General features: G+C 56.1%; 1 protein-coding gene across 8 annotated transcripts in view; it reads left to right on the forward strand.

Annotated features, from left to right (window-relative positions):
- The window catches only part of CACNA2D2 (calcium voltage-gated channel auxiliary subunit alpha2delta 2), a 136,945-nt gene that overhangs the window by 53,037 nt on the left and 56,514 nt on the right, over positions 1–27,394 (forward strand). For all 8 annotated transcript variants that reach the window (XM_064496507.1, XM_064496512.1, XM_064496508.1 and 5 more), the window contains exon 3: positions 14,441–14,557. In XM_064496507.1, the coding sequence (XP_064352577.1) occupies positions 14,441–14,557 (117 nt within the window). The remainder of the gene's footprint in view (positions 1–14,440; positions 14,558–27,394) is intronic.

Raw genomic sequence — 27,394 nt, forward strand, 5'->3', positions numbered from 1 at the left:
TGCAGCCCAGAGACATTGAGAGGCGTCCCTGTGTCTGTGGGGTCAGTGGCTGGAAGAAGGCACCAGCCCAGTCTGGCTGGCCTGAGTCTGGATGTGTGACCAGTGCTGAGCTTTAGTCCCTCTGAGACAATGAGCACAGGGGCAGGGGACTGGGTCTATGCAAGGATGTCCCAGGTCTGTCACATGCTCATAGATGTTCCCCGAGCAGAGAGACACAGGAGACTCGGGGATGCACTCAGGGAAGGATGAACGTCATCCACAGTGAGCTTTCCCCCAACATGCACACGTGTGCCTGGACATGTGTTTGTGCATACACTGCACACTCACAGCAACACTGTCATCCTTCGCATGTGCAGGCTGATGAACACTTGTGTACACACACCCTGCCATACACTCACGTAATGTTTTCCAGCATACATGGACAGACACACACTCAGGCACATACACTGGCTCCTGCATCACCTGGATTTATGGCAGGAGATAAATCTGCAGTTTAGCAACCCTAACCTGCTAGCTCTGTAAATTCAAAGAGCCTGATAGCCAGATCTTCACAGCGTGTCTGCAGCCCAGCAAAACATGGAACCATATAGAGGGGTTTCCCAGCCAGTTTTGCAGGCCAGTCCTCCAGGGCAGAGTCTACCCAGGCCCAGCTGGAAAAGGGGTCTATGCTGGGGCTGCCTGTTCCAGGGAGGGACCTAGAGGCAGGGCATGACCTTGAGGCCTTGGCCTGAGGCATCTCCAAGTGCTCCTCAGAGGCCCTAGCATGAAGGGAAGAGACAGCAACTCAGAGGGGTCCAGGCCTTGGGGTGAGGGTGGAGGCTATACTGTGTCTGTAGCCACGCTAAGGACATGGCTGGTCTGGCATCTTAGCCTGGTTCTGGGGCTAAGAGAGGGGGCTCCCTGCTTAGACCCTTTTGGGGCACCAGAAAGACCTGAGCCATGTCCCAGTGGTGGGGTGGGGACCATAGTTGATCTCTAGAGGGGCTCAGAGTTCCCAGGGCTCCATGATGGCTGGGACAGGGGAGAGGCCTGGGGTGTGGAGTTCTGAGGAAGCAGGCAGGGAGGCTGCCCACCCCAGTGCACAGGCAAGAAAACCAGAGGGGCCAGGGTATGCGCAGAGACCCTCTGGAAACAATGGCTGACCAGGGCCAATCTAGGCCTCTTGCCTTGATCCTTCCCTGCAGGCCCCTGGAAAGGGGCCAACCGGAGCCCATCCCCAAGATCCTCTGCCAGTGCCCCTGGTGGCCGGGGCTTATAGACCCTGCTTGTGGGGACCTCTCAGTGGGCCCCCTGTGAAGGGTCTCCCAGCAGGCCCAGTGGTGTGGGTGTGAGTGGGGGAGGAGGAACATAGCTTCCCAGTTCTCTTCTCCCTGCTAAGGAGGACGTAGGGCCTCCTTACATAATTGGGGCAATTTGTTCCGCTCTTGTCCTCCTGGCATCATTGCCCTCATTGCCTCTTTGCACAGGGAGCCCTTGATGGAGCTGGACGCTCAGGCATCCCTCCCTCCTGCTGGAGGTTGCTGAGCAGAAGAGCATCATCGCCACTAAGACCTGAGATGCCTAGGCCTGGGCAAAGTGGGAAGCAGAGGGGACAAGGTCACATGGTGTGCAGGGACCCAGGCCTGCCCCCAGCCTGCCAGATGACCCTCTGGGTTCTCAGAGAGTTCACACCAGCAGACCATCCCCCAAGGTCCCGGTGAGGGGTAGGGGACAGAGCTGCTTCTGCCTGCCACTGGACCCCCGCTCCCCAGCAGCTTTGTTCACAGGCCTCTGTGCCTAACCAGTCACTCACCTACACCTTTGCTGTTGTTCCTCTGCCAGGTGGGCCCTCTCTCTGCCCATCCATTCACAGCCCTCTTCTGGAAAGTCTTCTCTGACCTCCCTAGCACAGAGGAAATGCCAGTGACTGGATCCTGAGTCTTCCTGGCCCTGCCCTGCTGCTCACCCCTCCCTCTTGGACCTCAGTTTACCTATCTGTATCCTGAGGTCCTGGGCTTCAAGCCTTGCAAAGCTAGAATGGTTTTCTGCAGGTAGAAGCATCTCCTCAGGGCATGCCCACCCGCTAGGTCCAGTCCAGACCTGTGCGTGTCCTTTCCACAGTCCCACTGGGCGGACAGTCCTGGTGAATGACGGGTAGGCCTCAGGGCCCAATGGGTTCTCTGGGACCACTGGGCAGAGGGAGGATTCAGTGGACACCATCAGTTGACCTGAGTGGATGATCCTGGGCAGATGGATTAGGGGCTTGTTCTGAAGGGGCTGTGCTTCCTGGGAGAATTTGCCCAAGTGCCTTTGAGAGATGGGCTCTCCAGGGACATTCAAACAGACTGAAGTTTGCAAACACCAGACTCAGCTGACCCCTACTGACTTTCATAGCTCTGGGGCCGCACAGCCCCACAGACATGACTGATGGGGAGTCAGAGAGGCTTCCCAGAGAAGGGGGCCTGGGGCAGGGCTGGGGCTGAGGAGAGTCACAGGATCCCACGGATGTAGACCAGATGCTGGGAGCTGGAGGCGGCAGTCTGGAACAGGATCTGTGTTCAAGTATTTGATTAGTCTGTGTGAAACCCAGCTTCACCAATTACCCTCTGCCTCAGTTGCCTTGTCTGTGAAATGGGGACAACAACTGGGGCTTGTGAGGGTTTCACATTGTGGATGGTTCAAGTGGAAGCTCGTTTGGGCCCCGTTGGTGTTGGCAGCTATTCCTGTGCAGTCTTCACCCTCTCAGGCAGCCTCCAAAGCTGGGCAGTGAGGAGGGGGCCCACCTGGAGTGGGAGCCCAGGCGCAGCGTCTTTCTCCCCTGAGCATAGCACACTTACTTTGAAGTTCATGGTTGTTCAGGCCAAGGGCCCTCACAGTGTTCGCCAGTGTGGCTGGGCCATGGGTCCTGTTTGCACAGTTCATTTGCATGGCAAACACTGTGCACGGACACAGTGAAAATAAATGTTGACCCCAGTGGGCACTGAGGTTCTTGCATTCCTAGAGGAAGAACCTGGAGCTGAGATGTCATAGATTGTCCCTCTATCCCCAGTGAGATGAGGGGAAACTGAGGTGCAGAGAGGGGCCAGGACCTGCTCAGGAGCCCCCAGCTAGGAGTTGATGTGGAGACCACTGTTCTCCCAGCTCTAGGAATCCCTGTGCGGTGACCACTCTGGATTTTTCGAGCTTTTCCACGAGGGCTCAGGAGAGCCTGTGAATGACGGGAGAGAGTGGGTCCCCTCTGGGTGTGTGTCCCCAGCATGTTACCTCAGTGCATGCATGTCCCTAATGTGTACCTGTCCTCAGTGTATCATCAGCATGTGCAGGATCCTGGTCCTGTTTGTTTGCTTATTTATGCCTCTGACTTATTCTTCAGAAGATTTAAGGGCTTTTACAAGGATACATAAAATTCAAGAAGAGCCTATAAATTGAAAGTAGGAGAAAAATAAAAGAAAAACTAGGGGAAGGACTAAGACGGAGCTGGGAGGTGCTGACAGAGGACGTGAACAAGGCAACCCGGGTGTGGGTGTGCTCCCTTGTCCGCCTCCTTGCACACTCACCATGGCAGGCTCCTGCGTGACTCTGATACCCACTGCCTGATTAGCCCCTGACACTGGGCATTAGTGATCAGAGGAGGGAGCCCAGCCCTCCTGGGGACACTGACGTAGAGGACACTGTTGGTCAGGTGGTGCCCTTGCCCCCAGCAAGCCCCAGAGCCCTCCGTGCTGTTAGCACCCTCTCCAGTGCCGTGTCCAGCAGAAGAATTTAGGGTCACGACCTTTGGTAGCTCCAACCACCTGTGGCCAGAAAAGTCTCACTGCTTAAAACATTTCAGATGGCTGCAGACCACCTTTTGAGGTGTGGATGGAAACTCACAGAGCCTCACCCAGGCCTGGGGCTGCTGGGCATCCAGTGACAGTGGACAGGTCCATCCAGGCTATGGCGCTTTTTCTGTAAGCCCAAGTGGAAGGTATGGGCAGGATCCGCAAGCAGCTCCCTGGCACTGGGTGTGAATGTGCTGAGGTTGGTGTGTGTGAGCTGGTGTGTGAGTCAGGCACGTGTACCTGGAAATACAGTGAGCGCACGACGTGGGGAAGGACCCTGGGATGACTCGGCCCCTAAAGTGGCCCTGGATACCGTAGGAGGCGGCAGGCACTCCCTGGCTTACCTCCACCTCTCTTTATCCCCTGTACCTGACATGCCAATATCCTGTGTTTTCACAAGAGCAGCCCACCTGAGGGCCTCTCATTGTGACTGGTGCTGTCATTTGGTGACATCTTCAGTAGCAAGTCACAGCAGCAAAGGGAAGACTTCCAGCCTGTGAGGCCTGGAAAGTCAGGCCCTCCAGGGCAGCGTGGGGCAGGGAAAGCTCTCAGGGCCTTGGGAGCAGCCCTGGAAGGAGGCCCCATGAGAAACTGGCAGCACCTTGCATTTGCCCTTTTGGCTTTGAGGAATGCCCCAGAAAGCCTGACCGAGGCACATCAGAGCTGTATGGACACCGGGTGAAGGCTCGTGCCGTGCCACAGGCTGGTAAAGAGCAGGGTAGGGATTCAGACCCATGGCTTTTTAGCCAATTCTCAGCATCGAGTGCAGGGGACTTGGGGGTGGGAGGGTCTCTCCTTTGGACAGATTCCAACCTGCCTGGCACTTCAGTTTCCTCATCTGTGAGATAAGAAGCCAACCAGCTATGGAGCCCCTCCTGGTGCCTTTGTCACAGCTCAGGAAGAGGGATGGATGAAAAAAAATCTGACAAACTCCTGCCCCAGGAAGCCTGCCTGGGAACTCTCAGGGAGAGGTCCACTCTGGCCACTCTGGGGTCCCTGAGAGCCCTACCTGGGTCCCTGAGAGGGCTGCCCACCCCAGGCCATCAGTGCTGGGATGGATGGAATGGAGGTGACGTGAGCAAAGGAAGCCTTTGCTCCCTGGCCGTCAGAACTGTGCCTCAGGCCCAGCCTCAAATCCATCTCATGAGGGTATTTATGGGGAAATTTCTGCCAACTCTGGTCTGAGGAACAGACATCTTAGATGAGGTCTTGATAATGGCTGGCTTGTGAAATGAGGAGTCCTCCCTGGTCTGCCAAGGGTCTTCTGGTGCCTCTGCCCACCCTGGCTCCCAGAGCCCTCACCCCAGCCTGCTGGAACTCTCACTCATAAGAGCGGGGAGACTGGGTCTTCCAGAGCTGAAGACAGAGACTCAGAGGTGAAGGGGCTGAAGAGGCCAGATACAGGCCAGTGCCCAGGCCCTGGTCTCTCTTGGAGCTGTTTTATGGAGGAGAGGGCAGGGTCCATGTCCAAGATCACAGTGGGCCAGGGCTGCTCAAGGTTGTGACCCGGGTAAAGGGCAGACTGGGCTTGTCAAGGGGTGGGGTTACTGAGGGGCCCCGGGGCCTGGAACTGATGACTGGAGTCTGAGAAGCCTACCATCACGGGCTCCTTCACTCACTGCCTGTGGTTTCCAGCCAGTTTCTTCACCCACCAGAGCCTTGGTTTCTTCAGCTGTAAAATGGGGACAATGACTGTACCTGCCTTATAAGATTGTTTTGACGGTGACTCAGAGGGTTATGCACTGAGCCCCAGCTGGCCACACAGAAGGGAAGGCCCTGTCATCACCATCATCATCCTTCTCAGGTTGAGAGGCTGAGGAGTCTTGGTGGAAGGAAGGCGGGGCCTTCTGGGTGGAAGGCAGTGGGAGAGAGCTGAGCAGAGTGGGAGGCAAGGGGGCCCAGACACAGGCACAAACAATCTGTTTCCCATAAACATGGGCGCCCACACCAGCCGGCCGCCACTCGGCGACTTCTGTGAGTTAGGAAAGTGTGGGTATGTTTACTCGCACTCCCCCGTGCCAGCTGGCGTGCTGGGCACAGCTTCCCTCCCAGCTGCCTCGACAGCCGGCGGCTCCCAGCTCAGGGAGGGGGAGCAAGCAGGAGCCCCCAGATCTTGCATGTAGTTTGAGTCACCTTGGGCTCAAACTCCCCAATCCTGATGCCATCCTGGACCAAATCAAGAAAACGGGGCCCTGAGAGTCTCTATGCAGTTGTCCACTTGGCCAGGCAGTGACACAGTTACCCTGCTCGCCAACATCACCTGAGTACACAAAGGCCTGGAGGCTGGAACTGTCCAGGGACCCATGCCTTGAGTGTGGTAAACAGGTATCCCTCTAGTGGAGTACAGGCCCCCATCCTTCCCTGTGATCCAGCTGCCTTCTGAGTAAGTGCTTCCCCCTGGGGTGTACATAGCACCCAGACACCTCAGCATGCCCAGAACTGATGGATGTACACTGCAGGTGAGGGTGGTTTCAGGGGTCCTGATGCCCTGTGGGCCCTGGGATGCTGGGGGCTCCACATCTCAGGTTCTCTGCTCCGTGAACGCCTTGGCTGAGCTCAGCATGGCAGCTGCAGGAGGTACATGCATAATCCCCATGAGGTCAGGGCAGTTCTTGGCTGGGGATGAGTCTTTTCGGCACTGCACCACACACCACCAGGCCTGGGTCAAGCATCTTAGACTTAAGGAGTGGTGGAAACTTGGAGGAAGGGGCTCTCAAAGGGGGCTTCTTGGGAAGGCACTAAGTGGCCCATGCTAGAGCTTTCACTTATGGCCTGGGAGCTGGGTGGTGGGTGATGGAGACCTGGCCCTGAAGCATTTGCTTTTGAAGTATGCATGAGTGTGCCCCCTCCCCAGCCCCCATGGACTTTGCCACTGGGCACTGTCACCTCTGTGGTAGGGATACCCCCCCATCAGATTCCTTTCTCTCGTCCCACCTGTCCCCAGATGTCCCCTTGACCACCCAGGGAGCCAGAACCTAGGAAAGATAGAGTCACAGACTGCAAGTTTTATGTAGGCACACAGCCCTGAGAATGCTGTTATCTAAAGATGGCAGCCTACAGTGCAGCTACTGTGCAGGGTGACCATGGGTGAATCCCTGCTCAGTATCCCTGACAGGTGGGCTTGCATACTTCCTGTGATGGGGAGCTCACTATCTATCCGGACAATGCTCTCAGGGTTTAGGAACGTTGAGCATGAGAAGGTTCCTCCAGTTTCCCCTGAGCTGGTATATGCTCCTCTCCCCACAGGCACCATCAGGAACCTCAGAGTTCTGCCCTCGGGCAGAGAAAAGACCTGTCACACTTGGAGCTGGGTAGAGGCCATACTCCTCCAGGGTGCTCTCACCTAAACTATACAAGCCTTAATGCAAGAGGCCTCATTCTAAGTCAGGTCTGAAATAAAGGGTGGATAATCAGGATTGCCATGGTTTTAAAGTCAGTATAGGAATTCACATCTGTTTCAGAGGAGCAAACACTGGCCACACCCAGCAGTGGGCCAGGCATCAGCGCTCCCTTGTGGCAGGCCGTGCCTTGCCCTGGGGCCAGCATGGGGCAGGCCTTGCAGAGGAGGGGGTCTGCATGGGGGCAAGTGCAGGGAGGTTGGCACAGACTGGCCCTAGCTCAGTGGGGAGGATTTGGTTTATTGTTTTGTTTTGGGCTTTGTGTCTTTTGAAAAACAAGAGATTGAGCCTTTTTATGACATGGATTTTACAGCGTAACGAGGCAGCGTAATTTCCCATTCTCAGCAGCAAGTGCACTTTTTGCACTAATTGCATAATTAGACATAATGTACTAATTGCGGTAATGGATGACAGTCAACTAAACTTTAACTTTAAAAACAGGGAGGCGTTGCTGGGGGTGGTGGCGGGGGCTTTGTGCCCCTGTGAGTTTTTCAAAGGAAATCTGCTGGTAAAAGCTCCTAACAGCTGCCTTTTGGGGGCCAAGGGGCCACCAAGCCACCAAGGCTGGCTCACCTTATGATCTAAGCCACACCCCCCTCCTCCCCTGACAACTCTCCTACCCCCCCGCCCCAGCACCAGGGTATCTACCTCCCTTCCCATCTGCCCACGAGGGCAGGGACAAGGTCTGGTCTGTCCCTGCTGCCCCAGGCTCAAGAGGCCCCAGCAACAGCCTGTGGCATAAACAAGAGTACCTCAGTGGGGATGTGAGGACATGGCGGTGGAGGTGGGAGGAGATGGGGCCGTGAATGGGCCACCAACCCAGAACAACCACATCCTCACCTGTTCTTAGAAGCCAGGCCACAAGCTCTCCTCCCTGTTCCCACACTACCTTTGTGTCCTCCATCATAGCCCATGCTGGACCACATTGTAATGGCCCAACTAGGCATACAGTTGTGACCTCCTCTAAACAGAGGGGTTTATTCTGGGAAATCCCTACTTGATATAAAGGTTAGTTATTAATAATATGTCAACCAGCATCATAATGTCCAAAGCCTGCTTGTGACATGACACCATATACAGCTGACTAACTATGGAGCCAACCCACTACAGGATGGTGGCAGCATGGCACAGCCACGTGGGAACCTAACGTGGCAGCTGGTGATTGTCAGCAGCTGATGAAGCATGCAGCCGAGTGGCCCAGAACCCGCTGCCTGTGTGCCGACTGTGTGCTGGGAGGGCTCCAGGGGCCCCTGGCCCTTGCCTTACTACAAGCCCCACACCAAGGCGAGCCAAGGAGGAGCCACAACCCCTGTCCCAGGGAGCTTTCTGCCACATACACAGTCTAGGGCCTGGTGTGTCCCCAGAGCAGCTAGCTGGGTCAGGGTTTTTGTGAACCTACTGAGAGGTGGCCCCAAGGGAACTGGGCTGTGGGGCCCAAGGCTGGTTGGGTGTGGAGAGAGCCCAGGAAGTGCAGCCTATCTTAGATCTGTCCTGAGTGCTCTCATTGAAAGGGCCCCCAGGTACCTGGCTACTCCATCCATCTTTTGGTCAAGGGTGATTAGCAGCTATGTCAGTGCCTTTGATTTTCCCCATGAAGGCAGGAGACAGGGGCAGCAGCCTGGAAGGGGTGAGGGCAGGGGCCAGCTTTTCCCTGACTGGCTGGGGTCCCTGAGGTAATCACTACCAGTCCCCCAACCCCCCACCTCCCTCCTGGCCAGGCTGAGTCCCTCAGTGACCATGAGCCCTGTATCTTCCCACCTAAGGCTCCCCTGTCTCTGGCACGAGTGTACCCCATTCCAGCAGCTGGTCTTTGTCTCCCACCCCAGACCCTGTGGCCTCTCCAGTGTTTGCCCATGTAGGCCGGCCTAGGGAGACACATCCTACCACATCCCACCATCTCTAGGGACCTGTTGACATATGGGCTGGGCAGTTAAAACGCCCCCAGCTGTGCCTTTCAAGCCAAGGACGAGACACTGAGATGTGGCTAGAGGAGGCTGGAGAACAGCAAATCCCCCAGGAGGGTCATATCGTGGGGTTCACTCCCCCAACCCTGACTGTGTCCTGCTCAGTGCCCTGGGCAGGGGGAAGGGGCTGGGATGCTAGAGTCCCCAGCTGAACTCCCTGCTGAGTCCAGGCCTTTGAGGAGACAGGCGCAGCAGGGCCCAGCTTGCATCAAATCTTTCTCGTTCCATTTTCTTTCTGATTTAATTTTCCAGAGATTAGGGCCTGTTCACCTTCGCTGCAGAGAGGAGCTTCGCACACGTGCCTGTTTTTACTCCCAGAGTTGGGTGGTTGGTTAGTCGATCAGGCTGGTTCTGCCGGTCCTCCGCCTCCTCCCCTCCAGAATGGTCCTCTTGCCTTCCACAGGCCTCAGGCTTTCAGCATCACCCTGGGCCCCCCAGGCCCCTTTCAGGCCCCCCAAGCCCCCTGCTGATCCCTGTGCTATGTTTACCTTGTGCCTCACCTTCAAGTTTGGAGATAAATGCAGGGAACAGAACTGCAGAGTATGACCTAAAGCAAACACTTTGGATAAGACAGACTGGGTTAAAATCTGAGCTCCTCTGTGTAACTTAAGCCCTCAGTGTCCCATCTAAGTGGGCCTGATCAGAATGGTCCTTCCTCGGGGGTTGTACATCAGAAAAGTCAAGTGTGTGAAGCACCTGCCCCAGGGTGGCCAGAGCCACTCGGCAAATAGGGCCGTTCCTGCAGCCTCCGTGGTCCCTCTTTCCCGCTTCTCCCTCCTCTCCTTTGCCTTCCTTTTCCTCTTCTTTCCCCCTACCTTCTTCCTCTCCGTGGGTAGGTTGGGTGCTGACTTGAGTCCAAGCCCCATTGCTCCAGGCTTTCTGGGACTTAGCAAAATGCCTCAACAGTCTGATGGGGGCCTGTCCTGGTCACTGGTCCTGGGGCCTCTTATGTCCTATGGTGGTTGTCTCTGTGTTCCAGGCCCCTCAAAGCTTATCCCCCTTCCAGTCAGGACTGTTTGGAGCTGTGGGGGATGAGGCTGGCTCCCTCTGCCCTTGCAAGCATCCAAGCTCCAAGTGATCCAAGGTCACTGTTCCTCCAAGTGTCCTCCAGGCTCACCTTCCTTTTATGTGGAGACACCCATGGAAGCAGGAGGCTGGGCTGAGGGCCCCTGAAGAGGCCCTAGAAATCCTAAAGCCAGAGAGCCAGCCAGACATGCTGCTTAACAAAAGAATTACTAGAGTTGAGAGAGGGTTGGGGTGGGGGCCCAGAGGAACAGGGCTCAATAACTGGTAGGGGTTGCCCTCAAGGGGAGGAGGATGTGCGTGAGAGGTGGCCATATGTACATGGTACAGGACGAGGGAGCCAGGGACTCCTGGGAATGAGGGGCTACAAACTGCTTCCTTGAATGATCCCTCAGGGCCTCAGCTGCCCCTGCTCTCCCTGTTCTTCAGCCCCTCTGTCAATAAGTCTCCTGACCTCCCTGATGTGACCACCTGGCTCTAGCCAGCCTATCTGTCACCCTGTCCCACTACCATTCAGCATCTCCTCTGTGGGATGAAGCCCCTGCCTCTTCCTCCTCCATCACGCCTGGCATGGAGCTGCAACAACCCGTAGACCAGCCAGCCCCCCGTCTCTCTCCTCTGTCCAGCTGCCTTTGCAGAGGTGAGGGCCATGCAGTCTAGCTGCTGTGGGAGCTATTGGGTTTTTCCAGTTAGCTCACTGGGCCAAGGACACCAGCAGGAGGGCAGTCCTGCTGTGGTTGTTGAGGCCCTGCACCCAGTGCGCCGGGGGCTTTCTGTTGCTTCGGAGCTGGCCCTAGGGACCAGGGCTAGAGGCTGGGGTCAAGGAGAACCAGCGCTGGGTGTCCTCTGGAGCTTTCCTGAGCTCTCCTGGGCTTCCTGCCAGGACTGCAGGTGGAGTGCACCTCCCCAGACCACATCAATGGAGAGATGACCTATCCCCCAGGATGGGACCATCTGCTGGACTGTGTCACTTGGGTCTCCCCAGGATGTGGGGTTCAGCTGAGAGTCCCACCCCAGGGAACAGGGATAACTGGAGCAGGTCCAGGGGAATGTTGAGAGAGTCAAGGCACTTGGGACAGAAGGCTGTTGCATCTCAAGTGTTCATTTGGGATCGGAGGCAGGCTTGGCCTTAGCTCAACCAGTCCCTGCACTTTGGAATTCTGCCCTCATCTCCCCCAGAAACTCCTTCTAGCCCATTTCCCCACCCTCACTGTAGGGAGGATTTAGATAGGCAGGGAAAGGAGGAGGGGAAGCAGGCACATTGTGAGCAAAGGTGTGGCGGTGGGAATCAGCATGGGCTGGGGACCCAGAGGCCTGCATGCTTGTGCCCTATCAGTGAGTGGAGAGCCCTCGAATGCTGGCACCAGGGCTCAGCAGAAGGATGGTGGGTCATGGTGGGTCTTTGGGTAGACTCAGGAAGAAACACAGCAGATGCAGCCCCAGACTCCAAGGAGGGGGTAGCACAGCTGCAGGCAAAAGTGGAGGAGTCAGACCCAGGTCAGGCTGGTTCTGCTCTTGAACATGGAATTGGGCATATACATTGGCCCAGGGTCCAGTGCACACAGGCCTGATGCCTGGAGAGAGATGGAAGGGATCTGGCTGTGGCCGTACCATATCAGTGGCATCCCTGTGTCCAGGCTCCCCTGTTACCACCTCCAGGGCTGAGGCCAAGGTGTCGGAGACACAGACAGGATGGTTGATGGGGAGGGTGTTATCCAAGGAGGCCTGGGAAGAGGGGTGGGGTACGTGATGGGCAGACCCTAGGGAGACCAAGGCTACCTGCCTAGGAATGGCTTTGGATCCTAAGGGTGCTGATCTAGCAGGGAGAGTGTGGAGGCAAGGAGGGGACTGCGATTCCTTCTGCAGAATCCTAAACAGTAGCAGTAGTGACAATAGTATAGGCACCTCGTGACATGAATCTTCCGGTCCTTGGACAGCCTGTGAGGTGAGGGCTGCCATTCTCTCATTTAATAGATTGAAAGCTAAGGTTCAGACATGGAGTGACTCTTAGCAGGGTCTCTGCTTCCAAGCTCTTGTATCACTTGTCAGGGTCCTGGGGTGTGACCCTGCCATCTGGAAACCCACTCCCTCTGCAGCCCCTGAGCCCTAATCAAGTCACCATCCCCAGTTGCAAGGGACATCCCAGAGAGGAGGGACTCCCAGGTTCCCTGAAGAGAGTTGTCAGGGGGCCACATAGTCCAGCCTCCACTATCCAGGCTGCCGCTGCTATGGACGGCCTTGATTGGAGTACCTGGGAATGACCTTGACAGGGGAGTCAGGCAGGTATGGGAACTTCATCCCCTCCCCTGAGAAGCCAGGCAGCTGCGCCCCCTGCTGGCACAAGGGGGCCAGGGTGCGCTCAGCAGAGATTTCAGCCAGTGTGGCTGAGACTGTGGCCTCAGCACAACCAGGGGCAGTGGTCCAAGACTGGAGAAAAATGTGTTTTTAATGTCCTAAAACCTGAGAAGATGTCAGGAAGGACGGGGGACCCGGCTTGTCCACTCACAGTCGTGTGGCCTTGACCTGTCCTCTCCTATTTCTGAACCTCAGTTTCCCCAACAGTGAGCACTGGGTTCTAGGCTCCCCACATGTCTCAGTGGCCCCCAGGCTCTGACCCCTTCCTGGCCTCTGTCTCCATTGCTGACTTCCATCTGGGGGCCTCTGTCCTGAGACACGCCCTCGGAGGCCCAGGGAACAGCCTGACCTGGTTCCCACCTGGGGCCTCCATCCTCCCTGGCCTTGCAGCCAGGCCTGCCACTCGCCCTCTAATCGCCACTGTTCTGTGGGAAGGAGCGACTTCACCACAAATTATTTTGTTCTAAGAGAAGGACAAAAAGAATAGAGAAGCCAGGAGGGGTAGGGGGCGGTGGGAGGAGGAGATTGCCTGAGCCAGCGTTGAGACTTGCTTTAACCCTTGGACTGCCAGGCGCTGAGTGGGCAGCAGGCAAGGGCTCCGGAGGCACCCGGTCCGCCATCTCCTCCCCATGTCAGATGCCATGGCCTTTATCTCCCCACGTCTCACTGTCACTCTACCGACGTTATCTCTCCTTCCTGTCTGTCTTTCATCAGCAGCCTCTCCCACCTCCTTATCTCCTCCTCATCACCCCTCTTTGTGTCTCTCCACATCCCTCCACTTCTGCACAGCCTGATGGCAAAGTCTGGTGGCGGCAGCTCGCGGCACTCAGTCGTGGTGATCAGCCCACGACCTCCGGTGAAGGAGCCAGCTTGCGGCAAAGACTTCCTGGGGTCACCTGGATACACACATGGACCCATTCAGGCTCAGGGACTCATGCAGGGATGTGCAGTGCATATGGACACACTCACACACACACATATACTCGTGCATGTGCACACAACCAAGACCCCAGCCATGAACAAAGTTGCCCACAGAAATCTGTTTCTACAGTTCACATACAGCCCCCAGGCTTCATCAAGCATCCTAACCCCACCCGACCCCAACATGCAGGCACGGGCACATAGATGGATGTGTGTTGAGCCATAACACACACACTCACACATGCAGATGTGGATGTCAGATTTACACCCCCAGGGACGTGAGTGCACAAGCCCACCCCCAACCCACCAAGAGGGAGGGATAGATTCATTCTCCCCATATGCCTCTTCCTCCCTCGTCCCTGCCACCATGTTCTGTGCTGGGATGACAGAGGAGCCCCTCGGGGCACCTGGAGCTCCCACGGTAGTTTTTGAAAATGCCCTGGGGCAGCGCCAGCAAAGGGGATGTGGATGCCTGAGCCTGTGTGGAGGGATGGCTGTGTGTGTGATGCATGTGTGGGCATGTAGGTTTATGTACACACGTGGGTGTGAGGGCATCTTCATGTTGGTATGTGATGTACAATGTGTGCTTGTTGGCTCCCTCTCCCCCAGCACCCTACCGCCCATCCAGCCCACCCTCCCCATTCTGCTGCTCTCACCACTCCGACCTGGTCAGGAGGGTGCTGCTTGTGACCCCTGGAGGAGGAACCCTGAGTCCTGGAGAGGCAGTGACAACCTTGTCCCACCAAACACATACAACCCCATGCAAGCTGTGGAGCCTATGGCCAGGCCCTTCTTCCAAGTCTGTCTGAGCACTGAGCCCAACTGCCAGACCTTCCTGCTCCCTCTCAGTGGCCAAAGCCAGGGTCAAGTTGGGTGTGAGGACTTTTCTATGGTGAGCTGTGCTGAAAGGGTATCTGGGCACCATGACATGGGGATGTGGGACCCTCTGGCCTCACCCCAGGCTTCTGCTTCTTTCCAGATCTACAAAGACAACAGGAATCTGTTTGAGGTGCAGGAGAATGAGCCTCAGAAGTTGGTGGAGAAGGTTGCGGGGGACATAGAGAGCCTGCTGGACAGGAAGGTGCAGGCCCTGAAGGTAGGTGTGGTCGTTTGGCTTGAGGGAGGACCAGGCAGAGCAGCCCTGCACTGCAAGGGCAACATCTGGACCCACCATGAACACAGCCCTCCAGGCCATCTGAATTCAGGCCGGGCCGCTGCTAGCAGGCTGTGCCACGTGGACTGTGGGTCACTGTGGCAGGTGCAGGATGGTTTTATCTAGGTCAGCTGCATGAGGGGTGACCTGGGGTCTGAGGCCCTGTGTGGGTATGATGACAGGCCCCACTCCTCTCTTCTTTTGGGCCTGGGATCTTCCTGTTCCTCAGCTCTGCCTATGAGTGTGCCCCAGGTGAGCACCTGGCCAGGAGAGCAACCTACTGATGCCTGGGAGGGAGGGCCTGAACGCCCCACAGAGAAAGACATGGCCATGTGATGCTCAGGGTTGGACCTCCTGTTCTGCCCGTGACTTCTCTGCCTCCCTCTGGGCTTCAGTCTGTACTCTGCACTCAGAGAGGTGGTGCCTGTCGGCTCCAAGGCACCGCGGTCCTGTGAGGTGACAGAACCTGCTGGTGTGCCCTGACCAGTCTACAAAGCCAGAGGACCCTGGTATTCAACCTCCCCAGGGAGGGCAGGTGGGAAGGGGCTTCTGGAGCTGCAGGATGCCCTGGGCATGTTGTGCAGTAAAAAAGGGAAGGGGTCCAAGCTGCCCCCATGTCAGAGGCATAACTGCTGCTGGCCCAGCCTGTATCAAAAAGACGAGTCCAATAAAAAGGAAAGAAGTGCTAATACACGCGACAACATGGATGAACTCAAAAACATTATACTAAGTGAAAGGAGCTCTTCATAAAAGACCACCTATTGTGTGATCCCATTTCTGTGAAATGTCCACAATAGGCAAATCCATAGAAACGGAAAGTACATTAGTGGTTGCCTAGGGCTGGAAGGGAAGGGATAGGGAGCGTCTGCTAATGGGTACAGGGTTTCTTTTTGGGGTGATGAAAATAGTCTAAAATTAGATTGTGGTGATGGCTGCACAACTGTGATTATGCTGAAAAACCACTGAATTTTATACTTTATGTGGATGATTTTTATGATATGTGAGTTATATCACTATAAAGCTATTTTTTAATGAGTCAGCCACACAGGTCATGCCCAGGCTCAGGCCAGGGGCTGGCAGGGTCAAGTCAGAGCAGCCAGACACCCCCCACACACACACCAAGTCCAGGCCTCTGCAAAGAACCAGGAGTCCCCTGCCTGCTCCTGTGTAACCTGGGATCATGAAATAGGGAGAGGTGGGCATCCTGAGACTACAGGAGGAAAGCCAAGCCTTCAGCTAAGATGGTCACCCCCAGGTCCATCAGGGTTCCCCCTGGCTGCAGGAAACATCTACTTGCCTCACATAGCCAGCAACTCATGTCCCACCACCTTGCCTTTCCTAGAACCGAACACCACCTGCAGGCCCACCCCTCCTTTCTCTGGTTCTCTGTCTCTGTCTCTTTCTCTCCCCTTCATCCCAGACTCCCTCCTTGCCTCTGTTTCCCTGCTTTGCTGCTTCCACTGCCCAGTTCACAAAGTGCAGGCCACCAGCCCTGAACTTGTGCTGAAACCATCTGATAGATTTGGGAAGGGGCACCCTTCATGCCTTTAGACCTCCCATCTACCCTGGGTTTAGGACCAACTGCCTCGGCAGGGGTGCTAAGTGGTGGCAGTGACAAATGTCTGACCTGCCCTCCACATGTGGAGCCGAAGGCCCAGCCCCTGCCCATCCAGGGCTGGAGTTGCTCCCCAAGCTCCTTTCCTGCCTCTTGGAGGAACAGGCAACCCTGACAACTTGAGGGGCAGAGGACCCCAAGGCCTGGGGTCCTGATTCCAACCCTCTCCCAACATCCCACATGTCGGACTTTGGCCTATAAGGCAGGCAGATGTCTGTCTCCTTTCCACTGCATCTGTAGCCCAGGTACACACGGCCTGGTACACAGTTGGCACTAAATACAAATGATTCTTAAGGGAAGAATGATGAGAAAAGGCACTCACTGATTGGGTACTCGGCATGTGCTGAGTCTGTCACACATCATTCTCACCATAGCCCCCTGAGGAAGGGGGACACTGAGATTCAGACCTGCTATGCATCAGGCCAGGATGTGGCAGACCCAGGATTTGAATCCAGGTCACTCTGACCCTAAGGAAGGCCCCTCACTGCCCACATTAGTCCAGAGGTGTGTGTGTAGCCCCGCCCTCTCATAGCCAGTGAACTCCCTCTGCTGCAGCACCCCTGGCCCCAGGCCCACAGGATGCTCCTGTCCATATCCCCAGAGGAAGGAGAGGACCGACCTTGTCCTGCCTTGGTCCTAATTGTTCCAGATGAGCTTTGGTCTTAGTTTTGTTTTAAATTTGCTTTTAATCGAGGTCTGGCCCTTTTCTCCTTTCCCACATTTGTTTGCAGCCTGAGTGCATATGGAGGGAGGAATGTTGGGTGTCCAGACCCCCCCCCACTCCATTGTCCCTCTCTCCCTGGACCCCATCCAGTAATCCAATGTAAATCCCCTCACTCTGGTCTGGAATTTTAATGTGGGGCTTGCAAGGCAGCAACCGAGCAATGTTGGACGGAAATTCATTGTCTCAGCTAATCAGGGACAATCAGATGTTTGTAACGAGTTTCTCGAAGCTGCAGAGTGGTTTACAAGGCCAAGAGTCAGGCAGAGCAGGCCAGGTCAGGGACTTTGCAACACAGGCAACCAGCATCCCCGAGTCCAGGAAACCTGCTGGGACCTCAGCTTTGGAGACATGGAGGGGACCTTCTAGGAACTTCTGCTATCCAGGTGGATGGGTCCTCTGAGCCAGGGCTTGCCCTGTTAGGGTCTTGAGTCCCAGGAGGGGTAAGGAGGGATAGGGAGGCGCCTAACTTCTTATGGCACATTGGAGGTTGGAGGCAGAGCTGGACCCAAATCAGGAATCTCCTGTCCTCCCAGCTGGGGCCTCTCTCAGAGCCCCTTTCTCAGAAAGGTCATCTCTTCATGGTTCCATTCCTCCCTCCATCTATGCATCAGCATCACTAAAGGGCCTTCTGTGTGCCAGGCCGGTGCTGGGGGTGCGGCAGGGAAAAGCCCCATTCCTGTCCTCATGGAGCTCTCAGTCTCACCCCATCCCAGGCCTTAGTTTCTCCATCTGTAAAAAAGGGAGAGGAGACTGGCCCTGCCCAGTACTTCTCGTTTCACAGATCCAGGAGCCATCATTTATAGAGGTTACAGTGCAAACAATGTCCCTGAAGCCTGTGCCACCTTCAGCACCATGCCCGGCACCCCTGCTGTGTGGCTCCCAGGAGAGGCCATGGGAGGAGGAGGTAAGGAGTGACGCTAGTGCAGACATTCCAGCCTCCTGGGGACAAGGTCAGGGGTGGTGTGGCTCAATGTGCTTGGTTCCTGAGGAATGAGAAGCCCAGGGCCAGAGCAGACAGACCAGAGCAGATTCTTAAGGGACATCAGTGTGGCAGCTAGAAGCCTGCCTCAGGGACGCCCTTCACCTCCAACCTCAGATAAACCAGAGGCAGTGGCGAGGCTTGGCTGGAGATCCAGGAATTAGAGATGTCAGCCACTGAGCTCTGCCCTCCCCACCACTCCCATGTTCCCCGTGCTCCACCTCAGGTCCTCCTCAGTCCTGGGGCCAAGACCCTTCCAGATGCCACGCCTTTGTACCTTTGCCTTCAGACGGTGTTTTAACCCTATTGGTGCACTGGAGTCACCTGAGGAACTTTTAAATCGTGATGTCCAGACCCCACCCAGACCAAGTACAGCAGATTCTATAGGGGTGGGGCTGGGCTTCAGTATTTTTCAATGTTCCACAGATGATTCAGGGTAGATTCAGAGCTCAGGACGAATCCCCTAAAATAGAAATAATTCCTTCCCACAATGACTGGCCTCTTTCTTAGTGCCTGCCAAGTGCCCAGCCTAAGGTGAGCCAGAACACTCCAGACCCCTTCAAACCTTCCCTACAAGTCAAGGGTTACTCCTCTTATCCACATTTTACATATGAGGAAACTGAGCCCCAGAGAGGTCACATCACTGGCCCCAGGTCCCACAGCAAGAACTTGGGGTCCAGATCCCAGAAACTGCCCCCCAATACTGCCCTCCTCTGTGCTACCACATGGCATTTGCTGTCCACAGTGGGCATGGCCAAGGGAAGAGATGGATCTGCTGTGACTAGGGCTTGCTCTGGGATGACCTAGTGAACTTGGGTAAGTCTTTACCCCACAGCATCTTCCCAGGCAATGGAGACAAGACACTAAGCACCTCTCCCAGCCCACCTTCATGACATCCAGGAGGATAGGACAGGGGGTGCAGCTGTGGTCCTGGTTCTGGGGGCTCTACTGGGCAGCATTCCCACCATCAACGGCCTCTCTGGGGAGTGAGCATCATTTAAAGAGTAAAATTAAAAACCCTTTTGCACACAACCGCCCTGCTTTTGCCACTAATGGCCACTTAACCCAATTAAACTGATGCATTGTTGGCAGTGTGGCAGGGTCTATTCAGGAACTGGGCTCTGGGCTGGGTGTTCAAAGGAGCAGGAGGAATGAGCCAGGGAGGGAGCCAAGGGGCCAGGGGCTGTGGTTCTTCCTAGTTCTCACCTACCCTCTGCTTGCTTTCTCAGGCTTTATCTAATGCAGAGTTTCTCTGTGTTAGCATTATTGACACTTTGAGCAAGATAATTCTTTGTCGTGGAGGCTCTGTGCTTTGTAGGATATTAAGCAACATCCTTGCCCTCTACCTACAAGATGCCAGTAGTACACCACTCCCCCAATTATAAAAACCAACAAACATTTCCAAATAGTGCCAGATGTCCCCTGGGGGCAACACTCCCTTTGTTTGAGAACCACTGGTCTCATGGGACACAGAGATACAGCCATAGTGAATAGAAGCCCCACAAGCAGGGGAACACTGGGGACCTCGGAGAGGTGCAGATGGAATGGAGCAGCCCCAACAGGAGGAAGATCCTTTCAGTTTTAGGTGGAGTAATAGCAATCTCCAGGCTGCCTGGAAGAGTCACCAAGGATTTGGGGGATAAGTTTGTCATTGGAGCAGCTGGAGGCCAGTTCAGAACTGGGTCCACAATGCATTCATTGATAGGGGTTGGATTGGCTCTGGGAAGACAAGGCCATCACCTGGGAAGACAAGGGCATCAACTACTGCCAAGGCCTGGCCCAGGAAAGGAGCCTTATGAACATTTGTAGAACAGATGCCAGGGCTGTGGTTCCAGGTTCTGGCTGGAAGTCAGCCTCTGGGGTCTGACTCCAGACCAGGGAAGCTCTAAAATGCACAGTAATGCTGGACAGGCAGGCAGGGAATTCTGTAGTATTGGCTGCCTCTGCCCACCCTTCTCTGGGCAATTAAAAGGTGTTTATGTGGAGCTGGCGGTGGCTTCTGCCTCCCCTCCATTATGAACATTAAGAGATCTTGACCCTTCCACTTTCCCGCTCTTGAAAGCAGGCACAGACACGTGGAGCCAATTAGGCGCACGCGTGGGCGCCAAGGGCCCGAGCAGCCTTTTCTCCCTGATTGCAGCGTTTACAGCTGATTCTTCTCCCCTCACCCAGACAGCGCTGCTGCTTCCTGGCAAGGCGCCACTGCCACCCAGAGGAGCCAACTGTGGCCCCCAGGAGAGGAGGGAGCATTGAATTAGTGAATGGGCATCTGCTGAGTGCCAATGGTGTGGGAGCCCTTGGGCACCTCCACCTGAGAGCGATGACTCAGGAACGGAGTTCAGAGGGGGAGGTGGCCTGCCTGGGTACAGGAGAGACAGCGAACTGATGTCCACTTACCAAACACCTAAGGGTCCTGACGGTCAGCGTGAGCCTTGAGCAAAGACGTTACTCTCAGCAATGTGCGTGTGGGAAGGCCTCCCCTCCCTGCATCCCCACCAGGTGGCTGAGAACCCAGAGACCCCTCAAAGGCCCCCAGGCTGAACTGGCAGGGCAGGGAGCTGACCTCCTGGGGAATGAAGAGGGAGACAGTAAGGGTGGGCGTGGCTGGGGAGTGGCCGAGAAATCCTGGTTTAGGGGTTTGGAGGGGGAGACATGTCATTCCCTCCTCCTCACACACCTGCCCCAGCTAGTGGGGATCAGATGAGGGCCTGGCTCAGCCTGTCAGGCCTCAAGAGGGGCCGGGCTGTGGGTTTGGGGCTGGGCTTTCCTGGTCCCTGGGATTGCCTCTGTGGAGCAGGGCCCTCTCCTGGCGCCTCCTCCAAGGTGCAGGGGCCTCGGGAGTCAGAAGAGCCGTGGTCATTCCTCACATCCACTAGCCAAAGGAAGGTTCTAGGGGCCTGGGGTGTGATTTTCCTGAGGCCCACGGAGCCTAGTGAATCAGCCTTACACCCACCACCCTACCACTCAGTTCTGCCCTATGGCTGAAGGTCAGAGGGGAGAGCTGGCTGCACCCATGTATCAGGCTAGGAAGTTCAGCATCCTGCTTACCCCCAACAGTGCCCACCTCCTGTGGGACCCTTGGCTGAAGCATCCCAGACCCAGCTCTTGCCCCAGGAGTGGGTGTCTGAGCCTCTCCTGCACAATGGCCCTCCAATCATGATGCCAAGTGCATCCCCTGGGAGCATCTTTCAGTCTCCCTGTTGTTCACTTGTTCACTCAGTCATTCAGCAAACCTCCACTGCCCCAACCTGGCCCTAGGTGTGGTGTCATTCTCTGCTCACTCTGGGGCAGAGTTCCCATTTTACAGATGAGGAAACAGAGGCTCAGAGATGATACCAGCCCAGCCAGTAGCCGACTTGAGACAGGGTCACAATTCTCCCTGATCCCCTGGCTCCTGAGCCTGTGTGCCCACTCCTCCCAGAGCTCCCTGGGGTTTGGGAAGAAGCAGAGCCGTGCTGGTTGAGGCACAGAGGGAGCCCAGGGTTGGGAAGGGAAAAGGTGAGGGTCCGCCAGGCAGAGGGCAGAGTATATGCATGGGCCTAGGGGCAGAACCTCAACTGGGGACCCTGAGGAACAGCTGGTAGGCGGCTAGATTGGAGCGGGCAACATTTGCAGGCTGGGTGCCACTGTCATGAGTTCCCTCTTTAATACACCTGCACCCTGCCCACCACAGGAGGGGAATCTAGGGCATGGGGGGTGGGTTTGGCCAAACAAAGAAAATGAACCCTGGGACCAAGGACAATTCACTGGGCTCCACTCCCCAGAGAAGACCTGCACTGAGGGAGGATCCTCTCCTGCTTCTGCCCCTCTCCCTGGGGGCGGTCCTAGCTGGCAATGGGGGGCAGATGCTAGGAGGCAGAGTAAAAGGGCCTGCAGGTGCCACAGGGACAGACCAGTCTAATTCAGGATCAGAGAAGTGAGATATTTAATTGAGTTTTAATAGCGTCTGGCCCTTTGTTCTGAAATCCTCGTGTACAAGGGCTTGGGGAGGGGAGGGTGCATCTAAGGCAGGGCAAGCTAGTGGCCCAGCTGCTCCCTGCCCTCCAGGATCCCAGATTTCAAGGAGACAGACAATAAGCTACTGGGTCCCAGTGTGCAGAACAGCTGATATGGGAGGGCAGGTCTTGGAAGACAGCCTGGTGGAGATGGCATTTGAGCTAAGCCTTGGAAGGTGGGGGAAATTTCCAAAGGTGGAGAAAGGGGAGAAGGAAGGCACCGAGCTCTGGCCTAGCAGTGAAAGTGAGCAGAAGTGACTCCAGCTGAGTCTGGGAGGGGAGCCTGTGCATAACTGCTTCCACTGGAGGAAGAGTGGATGGAGAGGTGACAAAGGCAGGGGCAGGGCCTCCGCCTAAGTTCTGGGGTGGTAGCTGCGTATCTACAAGCATGGCCCCTTCGCAGGGCAGGCAGCGCTGGGAGCAGCCAGTCACCTCTCTCAGCCCATTTTCTGTGGCTTAAAATACACAGCAAGCAGTGCCTCTGCTGTGGCAGTGCACTCTTGAGGGGGAAGTGCGCCGTGGGGGTGCAGGTGGGGAGGGCACAGTACTGTGGACTCATCCCCAGGATGGGGGATGCTAGGGTGGTGGGAAGGCCCCCAGGCCCCTCATGGGTCCATCAGCTGTCTTCTCCAAGCCCACACCTGAAGACTGGACCAGCCCTGGGTGCCATGGTGACCCCAGGCATGATGACCCTGGCTCGTCATGTCATGGGGTTCCAGGGGCCTCAGGTGTCCTTTGCTTCCTTTAGCCTGTCTTTACTGAGCACTGAGCACCTGCTGTATACAATGCACCATACTAGGTTATCAGGTACAGGGACAGTATACCTGGTACCTGTGGACCCCCTCCCAGAATACTGTCTGCTCAAGGTGACAGTGATGTGACCCATGCCACAAAGTGTGGAGCCAGGGTGTTAAGCTCGTGGATATTGACCAGGCCTAGGGGGCCTTGAGGGGAAGGGAGGGTTACTGGAGACCCAGCCAGGCAGAGGAGAGTAAGGGAGGAAGAGGGTCCAAGGCAGAAAGCACAGCAAAGTACGAAGGCCAGAGGTAGAGAGACTGCATGTGTGTCTGCGTGTTCAGGCATCTGCCTGCACGTGGTGGTGAAGGGCCTCCCCGCTGGCCTGGCTCTGCGGGGCGTGTGCGTAGATGCACCATGAAGCAGGGGCTTGAGGCAGAGACAGGAATGGGCTGTGCCCAGTGCTGCCACCGTTCCTTGAAGTCTAGCTGAGACCTCAACCTGCAGAGGCCTGACCTGGCACTACCCTCAAAAGAACCTCTGGCCAAGGGGTCCCCTCAGAAAGATGCAAGATAGCACATAAGCCATGGGACCAGCTCCAGAGCAAGAAGGTGGCCAAGAATTAGGGGCCTCACCCATTGCTGTGCTGCAGCCCCCACTCTGCACTTGAGCCCTTGACAACTCTCACATTCTCTGGGCCTCAGTTTTCCTACCTGTACAGTGGGAACAGCAAGCATAGCCTCACAGACCTGTCATCAGAGTTTATGCCCAGGCCTTGATGACACCAGTTCAGCAAGGGATGGTCATGGGGTTATGTGGGATGGGCCCTACGGACAGCTCTGACCTGTGCTCCACATGTGGGCCAACCCTAGGGTATAGGACCTCATGCCAGCCCTCCCCTTTCTGGATGCCTCATCGAGGGCCCGTCCCCAGCTCCCGGCTCTGTGGGTCTTACTGTACAGGCTGATTGATACTTCCTGCTTCCTGGCATAGGCCTTGGGCCCTTGTTTGAGAGGCTGGTCACGGTTGCCAGGCCCTTTGTTCCAGCCTTCCTGTGTTTGCCCACTCTGTGCCTCGGCGAATAGGAGTTGCAGCATGTTTGCTGTGTCAACACCAGCTGGAGCCTAGCTATCAAAATAGCCAAGGGTGTGAGACCCCATCCGCCAGCTGCCTGGGTGCCTGGGGTCCAGCCCCTCCCTGGGCAGTTGGGGTGGGTGGGTGAGTGGGCAGTTCCCGTGCCCCACCCATTAACCCACGGGACTGCCAGGCCTCGGCTAGGCAGGTGTCTGGAAACAACAAGGGCAGCCCCAGATGGGGAACAGGACTCAAGAAGGGTCTGCACAGTCTCCCCTTGTCTCAGGAGGACTTCCTGGCAGAGTTGGCCTTAAAGCCTTTGAAAGCTAAGTTTGAGGCTTCCCCACCCCTCTGTGCAGAATCCCTTTGACCTCCCTGGCCCCAGCGCCAGCCCTCTCCTCCCCTGTGTTCCCAGTCATCAGATCCAGCAGCATCAGAGAGGTGGCCAGAGCTGTCAGGTAGGCAGACAGATGGATGGACAGGCAGCAAGATAGGGTGCAGGCAGGAGATAGAACTCAGGAGAGAACTAGAGGGACCTGAACCAGGCAAGCTGACATCCATGTGTAAGCTGTGCAGATGTGGGCAGATGGCAGAGCCACAGCCCTGGGGAGGGCAGAGATGGGCAGCCTTTGTCTGGTGGCTGGTACTGAGTGGTGGCTGTCAGAGACAGACAGGGGAACAGAGGTCTGGAGAAGGAGAGTGACTTGCCCTGAGCCTGGAGAGTTCCTGGATCCCTGCCCTTCAACCAAGGCTGTTCCACCATTTGGGGGCCCAGTCAGTACTGGACCTTTAAATTCTATTTACTTCTGAGTGAGACCCCCACCCACTTCATTAGTAGGTTTTCCAGAAATAAGCCTTTGAGGGTGATTCACCCAGGAGACAGAGGCCACCAGGGCATGGACCAGGCAGCTGGATCAAGAGGCAGAAGTGCCAGGTGAGGTCTCAGCTGAAGTGCTAATACATCCACCACATGGCCTTTGCTGGTGATTTCCCTTCTGAGTCTCAATTTCCTTATCTATAAAATGGGGTGATAAGAGTCGACCCCGCGGGATTGCCGAAAGGGAGAGGATCATCTGAGCTGAGACTTGGCCTGCTCATAGACATACGCATGCCATGGGGTTATCACTGTTACAAGGGGAGAGTTTGGGCCACAGGGAACATCTGCATCACTGGATTGCACTTTGGGATTTCGTGGAAAAATGTCCCAGTTACCTGGAAGCACAGAGAAGTAGTACTGAGGAAATGGGAGGCAATCCACGAATGTGAGCGTGTGTGTCCTCATACGCATGCAAGTGCCTACTCCTTTCCTGGAGGTCACAACTCCCACATGGCCCGAGACCAAGCTGTGGGACTGTGGCCTGAGTAAGGGGGCTAGTGCCCCAACTCCCCATGGCCCAGGCAGAAGCGCTGGCTCCATAATCTCCCAGTGATGACACAGACCTTTCCCCACCACCTGTGTTCATACCTAGGCCTCATTTTATCAAATATTCTTCTACTAATCTCATCTCCCTGGGTGATTGCCGTGTAATTAGCTCATTTCGCAAAATATTACATCTGTCATATTTTTGCCTCGCTTTTTCCTTCTCCTGGGAAAGGGCAGAAGTGGACAGGGTAGGGGAAGATTTCTGGGCATGGAGCCACCTCACAGGTCAGCTCTGGCCCACCCACTGCACAAAGGGCCCCCCGTGTGCACCATACATACACGAGCCCCCTCGACACACATCCCAGACCCAGGGTCTGGTGAATAGGTGGTAAGTGGACAGGATCTGAGAGTGTCAGAGCCCTTCCAGTGTCAAGAAGAAGGGATGGTGCAGGCCTGATCAGGCCCTGCCCCAGGAGTACCTGTGCACACCTGCTCACACCAAGGGACTGTTCAGGCCCAAGCTGGGCTCAGACTAATGAGCTCCTTGTGGCTTTGCCCGTGGTGGGCATGTGTATGGCAGGCAGGCTGGGGGTGAGTAGGCAGGGACAAGGGGGAAGGATGCCGGCTGGCCTCTGCTTGGTACATGTGACGGTGCATGAGTGGACTGAGCCCCGGGTATGCAGCAAATACTTGGTTAATAAAAATCCCAATGATATTTTATTATTACCTGTCTATCCACTCCCATCCATTGGACAAGGTCCCACAGAGGGTGGGTTGCCCCAAGCCCCTACACCCTCCCACCCACCCACCCCAACCAGATCTGATCCAGCTGTGAGGTGGGGGCTTTTGGAACAGTGGACTGTGGACCAGGCACCTGTGGAGCCCCCCAGTGGATCACATGTGTCCCAGGCCTTGGCCCTGACCCAGCATGACAGCTCCAGCCAGGGGGCACCAGGCCTTGTGGTGCCTGGGAGTAGAATAGCCACCCTCCCTGCTCCCAGAAGTGGGGCCAGGCAGAGGGGCTGCTGAGCCCCCTGCCCCACCTCCCCTACCCATTTCCCCAGATGGAAAACCAGAGACCGCCGAGGCTTCATCTGCACAGAGAGCTTTCAGTGGCTCAGAACCTGCTGCCACAGTGGACCCTGGGCGGCTGGAAGGATTGGGCTTAGGCCCTCAGCTGGCGTGGCCTACTTTCCCGCGTCCTCCCGCCACTGCTCCCACTGTATCCCTGCCTTGTCTTGCTTCACCTCCCTCGGGATGTGAATTCTCTTTAACTTTTAATTAAAAACATTCTTTCTTCCTCCAAGGTTTGCTTCCCTGTGATTTTCCTCTTAGAAGGAGAGATGGGGGAAAGGGGGGTCGCAGGGAAGGAGTGGAGGTCAAGGCTTCCTGGATCTCCATGGGGGACCCAGGGGAACCAAGGGCCTGGCCCGGAGAAGGCTACTGGCCACTCCCTGCCCTGTGTCACCCTCCCTGGCTTCCTGGCTCTGCCAAGGGAGGCATTTCTGAGGGCTCCAACCCTGGGTGCTGCGGCCAGATTTGAGGAATGGCGCCAGCTCCCAGGGGCCCTGCATGCACTCCCACCACGTCCCACATAACCACTCAAGACGACTGCAGCTCATGCCCACTTTCACTGAGCAAGAGGTGCCCCTGCTTTCCTGTGAGAGTGCTGTTAGCTCCAGCCGCCTTGGGAGCCCATTGGCCACTCCTGAGCCCATTGGCCATAGGTTGGGGAAGTGTCCCACTGGGTGGTTCATCAGGTAAGATGCAGCCCCAGCTTGTGTCGTGCACTTCACGGTCACCATCTGGGTCACAGATGCTTCACATGTCAAATTCCCAGTTCATCTCAGGGGCACAAGGTCAGGTACTGGTTCATGAGGTCTCGGCCCCGGGGATCCTGGGGACAGAGATCCTTGACGTCAGAGAATCAGAACACCTCCTCCAATTATGGAGTTGGAGACAGGCTGGCCTGTGTCCCCCTCCCCAAGGCAGTGGCCCATTAGCCTGTCCCTGATTCTGGAGGGAGATGCCACCGTGTCTTCAAGTTCCTGTTTCGGAGTTGGAGCCGGCTAAATGTCCGGAAGTTCTTCCTTGTGTCAGACCACAGCCTAACCCCTTTCCTTGGTTCCACCTCTAGAGAACTTCAACTTAGACTTCCTTGTTCCTAAGTCTTCCCTGGCCCAGGAGACAGGGACTGAGTCACCACATCCCCATGTCCCTGTCACCTCCCTACTCCTTTGCAGGCTAAGGACCTCCATCCTAGGACCTCCAGGCCCAGCTCAGGAAGCCTCCTGC

Source organism: Camelus dromedarius, chromosome 17 (genome assembly GCF_036321535.1).
Source record: "Camelus dromedarius isolate mCamDro1 chromosome 17, mCamDro1.pat, whole genome shotgun sequence".
In the NCBI taxonomy this organism is placed as follows: Eukaryota; Metazoa; Chordata; class Mammalia; order Artiodactyla; family Camelidae; genus Camelus; species Camelus dromedarius.